General features: G+C 33.4%; 2 protein-coding genes across 2 annotated transcripts; one reads left to right on the top strand and one right to left on the bottom strand.

Annotated features, from left to right (window-relative positions):
* Positions 1–929: 929 nt before the first annotated feature.
* LOC100500530 (mitochondrial import inner membrane translocase subunit Tim13) lies at positions 930–2,197 on the top strand. Its single transcript, XM_003542101.5, has 2 exons — positions 930–1,195; positions 1,890–2,197. The coding sequence occupies exons 1-2, from the start codon at positions 1,082–1,084 to the stop codon at positions 2,034–2,036; spliced, it is 261 nt and encodes an 86-aa protein (XP_003542149.1). The 5' UTR covers positions 930–1,081; the 3' UTR covers positions 2,037–2,197.
* Positions 2,198–4,959: 2,762 nt separating this feature from the next.
* On the bottom strand, positions 4,960–7,204 carry LOC100804569 (uncharacterized). The gene is made up of 3 exons (XM_041008613.1): positions 6,830–7,204; positions 6,139–6,304; positions 4,960–5,635 (listed from the first exon to the last, which is right to left on the bottom strand). Exons 1-3 carry the CDS (start codon positions 7,202–7,204, stop codon positions 5,046–5,048), a joined length of 1,131 nt encoding a protein of 376 aa, XP_040864547.1. The 3' UTR covers positions 4,960–5,045.
* Positions 7,205–9,722: the final 2,518 nt, after the last annotated feature.

The raw sequence follows: 9,722 nt of genomic DNA, 5'->3' as shown, positions 1-9,722 counted from the left end.
CTAAAATACAAGGTTAAAACCCTATACTACTAGAATGGCCAAAATACAAAGCCAAAAAGAAGAAAAAACATATTATAATATTTACAAAGATAAGTGGGTTTATACTTAGTCCATGAGCCCAAAATCTACATTTATGAGAATCCTAGGATCTTCCCTTACATCTTCGGTCCAATCTACTTGGAGTCTTCCATCCAATGCCCTTACGGGATAGGATTGCATCATATTTTATGTATGTTTAGTGTTCAGCATATCTTCATTTAGTGTATTGTTCTCGAATAAAAAATTTTCACCTTTAATTTAAAATATTGTAATATTATATTTGTTTAAATTTTAAAAAAATTCAAACAAATATTTATATTCGCTAGTTATGAAAAATATTGAATTCATAAAAAAATTAAAATAATTTAAATTTGTTAGTTAGAAAAATAATTCAAACAAAAATTTTAAATTATTTAAATTTGTTATACAAACTATTGAAAGAAATATTTTAAATGTATAACAAATTTGTAAGTTATAAAAATGATTGAAATAAAATTTTAAAATATATTAAATTTGTTAGTTATAAAAAAATATTGACACAAAAATTTAAATTTTTTTACCACAGAATAAATTAAATATATAATTCACAATATTTAAATTTCAATTTAAAAAATAAAATTAAAAACTAAGCAATTTGTATGTTCATACGGATTAGAAATCCGTATGAACCATACGGATTGTCAATCCATATATTTCTAACAAAAATTTGTATACCTCTTTTTCTCTGACAACGAAAAGCAATTCAACTTCATTGTATACTCTTAAACAATGCTCATATATCATGGGAGACCAAATACGCTTCGAATCCTAACGGAGACAACTTACACTAAGTAAGATTTCACAAAAAAAAAAGAAAAGAAAAATATTAATGCTACTATTAGGAAAACTGCCAGCAAAAATGCTTGTGCCCCAACAGAATAGGTGAATTAGGGTTTCAAGGAAAGGGCATTACTTTAGGGGTTATTTAACAATAGCTTGGCTGCTTCTGTTAGGCGGCAAACATAGAGTGCGTTTCTAAGCTACACTTCACAGTTGGGAAGCAATGGATTCGTTCTCAAATCCATCCAGTGGTTCGTCGCACCAATTATCTGCGCACGATCTCAAAAATCAGTTGAAGAATCAACTTGCCATTGAGTATGCTCAACAATTTCTTGAGGTATCTACTTTCCCCTTTTAACGAAAGCCAGCCTGGGCTAGAACTAGGAAGAAATAATCTGATTCATAACCTAATAGCTCTATTCACTTTTTTTCAATGAAAGTAGTTCGAGTGAGGAATAGGGGTCACGCTAGGAGAAAGGAGAAGACATCGGTGGGTGGAAGGAGGAAATAGTAATGGGAATTGGGATATCCGGCATGGGAGTAGAGGAGAGGCATAGGAAATTTAGGCCATGAAGGGCACAATCTCTCTAATTGTTTATTATTTTCTTTTTATCATTTCTTCTGTTTCATGAGCAATATTTTCCCTTTAAAGATTAGCAATAGTTTACCTCTTGGTAGTTGCTATTGTTAATGTAGATTGCGAAGATTGGCCTAGGTATATGAGATTGATGATGGTTTCCTCATCATATCTAATGGCACTTAGTCATTGATATGTTTCTTCTACATGAATCGTTTTTTATTACCAGCTGTGGATAACTGGTGCTTTCAAATATCTGAAAAAGTCTCGAGGTGCAATTGGTTTGCTCTAGCCACTTGCAAATTCTTGAAAAAATGTCTTCAGCGTTGGCACAATACCCGGAGATTGCCATTTATTTTGCAAACAGTGGATAATTATTAAGTACTGATTTTGTTCAGTGTCTCATCTGCTATCTACAATTCCAGTCACCTTCTCATTGTCATTTATTTTGCAGACTGTGGGAAGAAAGTGTTTTGAGAAGTGTGTTACAAAACCAGGTTCAAGCCTCGGTGGGAGTGAAAGCAGTTGCATCTCTAGATGCGTTGATCGATATATTGAAGCCACAGGCATAATTAGCAAAGCGTTATTCAGTTCACAATGAAAATAAATCTTGTAGTTGCTCAGCATTTTGTCTACTAATTTGTAGACATTGGAGATTATGTGTTATCCGGGTTTTTCGTTTCCCTTTTTCTATTTCCCATTATAATAGACAATCATGCATTTTTATTTTATAAATAATATTTCTGAAGATTTAGTTTTCAATTGAGTTGATTGATGTATAATTAATGTAATAGATTTTATCTAGTAGGATAAAACTTTGTTATGGTTGGTAATTATATACTTGTAAGCGATTTCCTCATAGTTGTATTTCATCAAACACAATTTTATTATCTAAGACCTCAGGATTCAGAATTTTATGAGTGTTTTTAACAATGATAATTAAAAATTTGTTAGATACAATTTTATTTGTTTCAGTAAAGACTTGGGTGGGGTCCAAGGACTGCAGCAATCTAACCCATACCACCATGTGGATACCAAATGGCACGTTGGACAAATCAATTGGGTAAAAGCTATTACTGACGGATCCGTTACGCAGAAAGGAAAACAAGTGGCTTGTGCTGGTGTTTTCAGAGATATGCATTGTAGGTGGATAGTTGGGTTTATGAAAAATTTAAGATCTACAAATTGCAAATGTGATTATGTCTAAAGCTTTTGGGGGTAGCTACAGCGCTCCACATGGTATGGCCAAGTGGCATTCGCAAGTTAACAGTGGAAAGTGATTTCAAGATTGTGATTCAATTTACTAATCAGGGTGATGTTATGCATCTTTATTGGTCCTTGGTGGTTTTTATTTGTCATTAAGTTGTCAAAATTCAAAAAGAGTGTAAGTTTGTGTTAGCAAACTTAGTTGCAAACTATATAGTTTTAATGGCTGACTGTCAAGTTAGTTTTAATGGCTGACTCTCATGTTACTTCCTATACACACCCACCCCCGCACCCCCTCCTACATTCTAAAAATTTATTTTAATTTTGTTAAGCTCGAAGACTAAGTACGACAACACTTTATACACATTATAAAAAATTATTTTAAATTTTTTTTAAGCTCAAAAAACACTTTATACACACATTATAAAAAAAAATTAAAATTTATTTAAGCTCAAAGACTAAATATGACACCACTTTTTACATTCAGGGTTAAGGGTCAAACACACACATATTCTAAAAACATATTACTTTTATGGTTTAGGATTTAAGGTTTGAGGTTTAGATATTGGAAATATGGATTTAGGGTTAAGGGTTTGGGATTTGGAGATTGGAGATTGGGGATATGGGTTTAGGGTTTAAAGATTGGGAATATGGGTTTAGGATTTGGGGTTTTGGATTTGGGGTTTAGTATGAAAAGCTCGAAAGCAACCTCATATTCGAAGGCTACAGTCGTTTAATCATGTTTGCATTAACTGCAAATGGTTTGATCGCAAACAATGGAATTAAAAAAAAAAAGAGACTGAAGAGTTAGTTGCTTGACAAATGAAGATTTTGGCTTACTAAACGAAAGATTGGAGTCGTGAACTCATGGATCTCAAGAGATATTGATCTCAAACCTGTTTCATGTTCTCTATCAGTATCACAGTTCAAGAATCCTCCACCTTCTCCAATCCAAACTTGGGCTCAGACTAGTTTTAGCCTTCAAGAATGTAGGGAATTCTTTCCCCTTTCACCAATCTTACTCACAAAGAACTAGTACCCAATAAGATTGTCCAATTACTTGAAGTCAAACGAGCAAAATTAAAGAGTGTTGCTAGGTGTACCCAGCATTATTGCTGGTGCACCCAGCACTAACCATGAAAAGACAGAAATACCCCTTACGGATCAAGTTGATCCGTAAGTTAATTTTTAAGACTTACGGATCAACTTGATCTGTAAGTCTTTTACGGATCAAGTTGATCTGTAAGTTGATTTTTAAGACTTACGAATCAACTTGATCTGTAAGTCTTTTACGGATCAACTTCAAGTTGATCTGTAAGTTTTTTATGGATCAAGTTGATCCGTAAGTCTTAAAAATCAACTTACGAATCAACTTGATCTGTAAGGGAAGAAATTAGTAGGGATAGTTTTGTCATTTTTAAAGAATGTTGGGTGCACCAGCAATTATGCTGGGTGCACCTAGCAACACTCAAAATTAAAAGCTTTGAAGTCATGGGAGCCCAACCCTCCATTCAATTTTCTTGTCTCTTCGATCATCTACATCACTAACCCCAAAAGAAGGTAATGAAACAGTAACTAACGCAACATTTTTCTACGAAGCGTTGCATTAAGATCCAATTTACAACGACTTCAGTAGTACTGCTCGCTCAAGTTAGAGAATGAAAGACATTGGAACTCCACTCTAAAGCATTTAAGCTTATACCAGCGAATTTAGTAGTAGTATTCGGCATTGTTAAAGGGGAATATGATAAGACTATTAGTTGCTCAGATGGATCAAAGGATAAAAATGGCTGAAGTCATTAGGGGAGAAAGAGGGAAGAAAAATTGCATAAACATGAAACATTGTCACATTGAAATGCTTCTTTCTGCACTAGGAGCAAATTTACAATACTTCTGTAAAACCTATCCCATTGTTTAGTTAACAAACTTTAAATATATACAGTTTCCTCTCAATTTTTTGTTTTGAAAGAAAAAATGATCACACATGTCAGGTGTTATAACTTGCGGGTAGGAGTACATGCAATAACAGGACTGAAATTTTTTTCCTGCTTTGGGGTCACAAAATTGCTTTGCTACTGGAATAATAAATATCAACAGATATGTCTAATGCTTTGAATTCTAAAAAAATAGTATTAATTATAGCAGGGTATCAATTCCTTAATAAAATTAAAAGTGGAAGGAAAGAAATACCCTGTAATTACATATTAATTAAAACTACAAATTGCATAAAGATGTGGAGCTTAACTTAAAGGGAGAGTGTAGGTCGAGACCGTCTAGTATGATACAAATCACAACTACAAATGAAACAAAGTGAAATATGAACAAAATTAATTCATCATTAAGCAATACGTGTATAGTCTACTAATCTAAAGTCTAGTTTCACTCTTGAACTAAAAACCTCTAATCAAAGTTTTGTCTTGTATTGGCACTCTTGGTTCCCAACAGTTCCATTAGAAAGATTAATTGCAACATCACAAGAAGTGGAGGAAACCACATGGACTTTGATAAAGCCTAAGATGCTGACTTTCCCAGACATCCTCACGAAAGTGCTTAGGGGCAATGTACCAGATGTGACATCAGATAAAAGCTGAGAATTGGAGAGCAAACGGTCGGCCATAATGGTGTGGGTGAGATTGAATCCTTTGGTCTCACCGGATGAAATCTCTCCGGCAGAGATCGGGACTTCACCTATCAGCTGCCCTCTGTAATTGAGGTGGGCAGCGCTGTCTGAATACTGGAATCCCACCTTGTTCGGGTTCTTCACTGAGACATCCACTCCCAAGGTCACATTCAAATCTACCCTTAGTTTTACTGGATCCAAGCTCACGTGAAAGTCCTCTAGCTTCGTTGAGTCCACTATGGTAACAGGATGCTTGGCTTTGAACACTGTCAACGCTAGTATCACAATTAGCAATACAATTGCAATCACAACACCTGTCACCGTCAGGCACACTTTTCTCCCTTTACCAGATCCTACCTTTATTCTGCTTGTTCCTTCTCATCAGCCTATATTGTCAAGAAAATGTTAAAAACATATACAGTAAGCAAATGTTAAAAACATATACAGTGATGTCATACCAACTACCAAGTATATTTGGGGTATTTGTTTCTTATATATACATGTAAATGTACTGGATGTTTGGAGGGAAATATAACAACTTACAGGGTTGTCCTCTCCAGTGATTTCAGATACAAAGTTTATAATCTTAATTTTTCAAATTTCATTTCCTTTCTAACAAATGCAAAAGGCCATAACTTTCCAATATTTAGTTTCCTTGTCGGCTCGATCGAAAGACAAGAAAGGTGAAAATTGGTATACCTGGGAATGCAATTGAGGTTATCAGGGGTGGGTGTTGGTCGCATACATCCACCGCAAATCAAAGATGAAATCTCTCAAAATGCAATCCTAATTCAAGTCAGGATAAAGACTCGTATTAAAGCATTATAATTTCTAACAAAGACATATATATAACTTACAAACCCTAAAGGTAACTTACCTTCAAAGGATCCGTTATCAAATGATAGTCGGCAGTCACGAAAATTGAGAAGAGAAACTGTTGAACGGGGATGCGTAGGATTACACTTTAAAGGCTGTTCAACGGAACTGCCATTAAAAGCGGAGTGATGGTATTGCTTTTTTGCTTGACAGAACCGAAGAACTAACTACATCCACAGTTGACACTTTGACATTCGAAGATGTACTACAATTTCCCCCCTTTTTAATCGACTCTAATACACTATTTTTTTTATAATACACTTTATCTAATAGTACATACTACAACTCTACTGAATGAAGATACTTTCAATAGGTTAAAATAATGTTTGCTATACTTATTTTCATTTAGAAAAATATTAATTTTAAAAAGAAAATTATCAAAAAGTTTAGTATAAAAAAGGTCAAATGACTTATTTGGACTAACAACACATAAGAATAGATAGACACAAAACAAAGGAGTAGAGTGCCTCTTACAAAATATAGAAAAATAGAGAGAACCGACACGGAAACAGATTAAATAATAAATAATTGGAGGAAAAGAAGAAAACAAGGAATGATACTCAATCAATTGTTAACAGCAGAGTCTATCACAAGATTTGGTAGTAGTTTTCAATCAAAGAGGTCTCATTCAAGTCAAGGGTTTGAGTTTGCAAAAGATGTGAGAACACTTGTAGTAACCACATTTAAAGAACATTCAATGCAAGGGAATAGTCACTGAAGTCTGAACAATCAGAATAAGTGGTGTTAACATAGTTGTCAATAGCAGCCGTTGCGGCCGCTATAGCAGCAGGGCGGAGCAGAGTGGCACCCATCCGCGACGGGCACATGTGTAGCGGCGCAGTTTTGGGTCGCGGCGGAGCGGTGCGGGTTGCAGAGCGGTTTTTTGCGCCGCTACTTCGAAGCACTGGTGGTTCTGAGTGGGTTCGGTGGTTCTGTTTTCTGTTGCTTCTTCTACTTTGTTCTTCCCAGAGAGAGAGGGAAGAGAGAGGGAGGGAGAGAGAGAGAGAGGGCTCTATGTTGCGGCGCGGTTTCAATATATCATTAGGGGATTCAGCAAAAAAAAACATATATACCACTAGGGTTGGCTTATGTAGAGGCAAACAATATTAATATATAATAATAATGCTAATAATTAAATATTACAGAAATAATATTAAATAAATATAATAATATCATAATTTTATAGTATTAAAAACTTGTATATATATATATATATATATATATATATATATTTGTTTTAAAGTTTAACATATCTAGTTAAATTGTAGCCAAACAATATTAATATATAATAATAATGTTAATAATTAAATAATATAAAAATAATATTAAATAAATATAACAATATCATAATTTTATGATATTAAAAACTTACATATATATATTTATATTTTTGTTTTAAAGTTTAACATATCTAGTTAAATGGTAGCCAAACAATATTAATATATAATAATAATGTTAATAATTAAATAATATAGAAATAATATTAAATAAATATAATAATATCATAATTTTATAATATTAAAAACTTATATATATATTTATATTTTTTTTGAACATATATATATATATATTATTAATTATTTAACATATATAAAAAAACATTAGAATAGTTAGTTAAAATCTGGCATACACTCTACCTATTCAAACACAATTTTAGTTAGATAAAAATGCATTAAATCTTACAGTTTCGAACAGTCAATTACAGAATTATTTGAGTGCATTCATTTGTATAATATGCATAGCAAATTGCTATCTAATTACTCAAGTTTATGTTTCTGTTCCTAATAATTTGCAAAAAAAATTGTCAACATGTATTTGGTAAATGAAGGTGTTTGAAGATATCTAGCTTTTTGAGAGCCACATTGTTACGTACTGAACCAGAAAATGAAATAAAAGTTTAATCTTCATTTCTAAAAACTCAATCTCTGCCCTGGTATCTATGTGATACAGCAGATATGTGAAATTGAACCAACATTCACAAAAAAGGTAGCAAGCAGCAAGCTGCCTATGCTTAATAATGCAATTATAAAATATTGACTTTACCTGCATGCCAAATTTAACAAGAGATTGGAAATATTGACTAAGAAAAGCACCAACCAACACAGGAAGAAACACAACCTGGTGAGGGAGAATGAAGAGGCAATTGAAAGGAGATGACAAAGGGACATCACAACAAATCAGAGACAGACAACATTTAAGAAGGAAGGCTTACTTTCAATGTTGATATCAACAAGTCAATTACATCCACAACTTAATATTTTCCAACAAATTGAGCTGTCAAAAAGGGAGTCATGATCCACAATGTTAATTTTTCAGCTAGTCAACGAGGGAAAAAGTTTACAGTTTATGAAAGGTAGTATTAAATGATAAAATATAATAACTCAATTACTATTCAACAATAAAATATAAAAACACAGTTTCCCCCTCCCCCATCTTCCTCTCTGAAAACCTAAATAACTGCTCAACAGGGTTGAATTTAATAAAGGCCACACTTCAGTACACATCTGGTGGAGAAACCTTAAAACTGAGGTAAGCCATTGTCTGTGGGAGCCCACATTCAGTAAAGAAACTATGTTAGGCTTCCTATTCTAAAAACAAATTTGATGAGTTTCAATGTGGTTTCAACAATAATAAGTATAGAATCTATAGATATGAGACCTTGGATTTGGCACCTGATCCCTACTAAAATAATCACATTTCTCAGCATTTTAAATATATTCAAGCTGGAACCATGCATTCTCATTCCTAAGCAATGATCAAATTAAGGTATGTTTAGAAGAGCTTATTTAAAGTTTACTTTGGCTTATCTTCAGTAAGCATTCTAGGATAAATAATGAAAACAACTTATATCTTATGTGAAAATAGTTTAAACTGATTTCTTCAATTATAAAAATAAATTATATGATATCTAAGTGCTTATACAATAATAGACAGACTCAAGTTTTAAAGAGAAAGAAAAAAACCAGCATGTATGAGGAAGAAGTCAGCTAAACATGTATGGTGCATTTGGCTAAAATGCAGTGCTAAGTAAAATCTCAAATACATTGTCAATTTTTAAGGTGTTCACAGTAGATGCACCAGAGAAAAAATAATAATACAAGTGATAATGTAAAAAGTTATTCCCAAGATATATCAATTGACCCGCTTTAATTACATGTAACAATTGTCAGTACAGATTCGTAAGTTTTAATTGGTGGAAAATAAAGTACAGAAACAAAGTTCTTGCTGCAAGGATTACATGAAGAAAGAAACAAAGTTACAGAGGCATGCCATGAACCAAAATCGATAAGATACAAGAGGGAGAAAGGGAAACCAGATCTGAATTTGACAACAATGAAAGACTTCAACTAGCAAAAGTCAATGCGAGTGAATGGGGAGAGAAGAGTGTACCTATCACTTGGAGATTGAAGTGCGAACAAACGATCTGAATCGATGTTAGGGTTTGTGAAGGCATAGGGTTCTTGGTACTGAGGTTTGTTTGATTCTAAAATTTGGGGATGCTAGCACTCGGGGTTGGTAATTGGTAAACCGGGTTAGGTTGTTTAATAATTGCGTCGGCTGAGTTGGGCTGCTGTGGGTGTGGGC

Source organism: Glycine max, chromosome 13 (genome assembly GCF_000004515.6).
Source record: "Glycine max cultivar Williams 82 chromosome 13, Glycine_max_v4.0, whole genome shotgun sequence".
NCBI classification, from domain to species: domain Eukaryota; kingdom Viridiplantae; phylum Streptophyta; class Magnoliopsida; order Fabales; family Fabaceae; genus Glycine; species Glycine max.
Note: the sequence above shows the minus strand (reverse complement) of the source record. Positions and strands in the feature narration are given on the sequence as shown.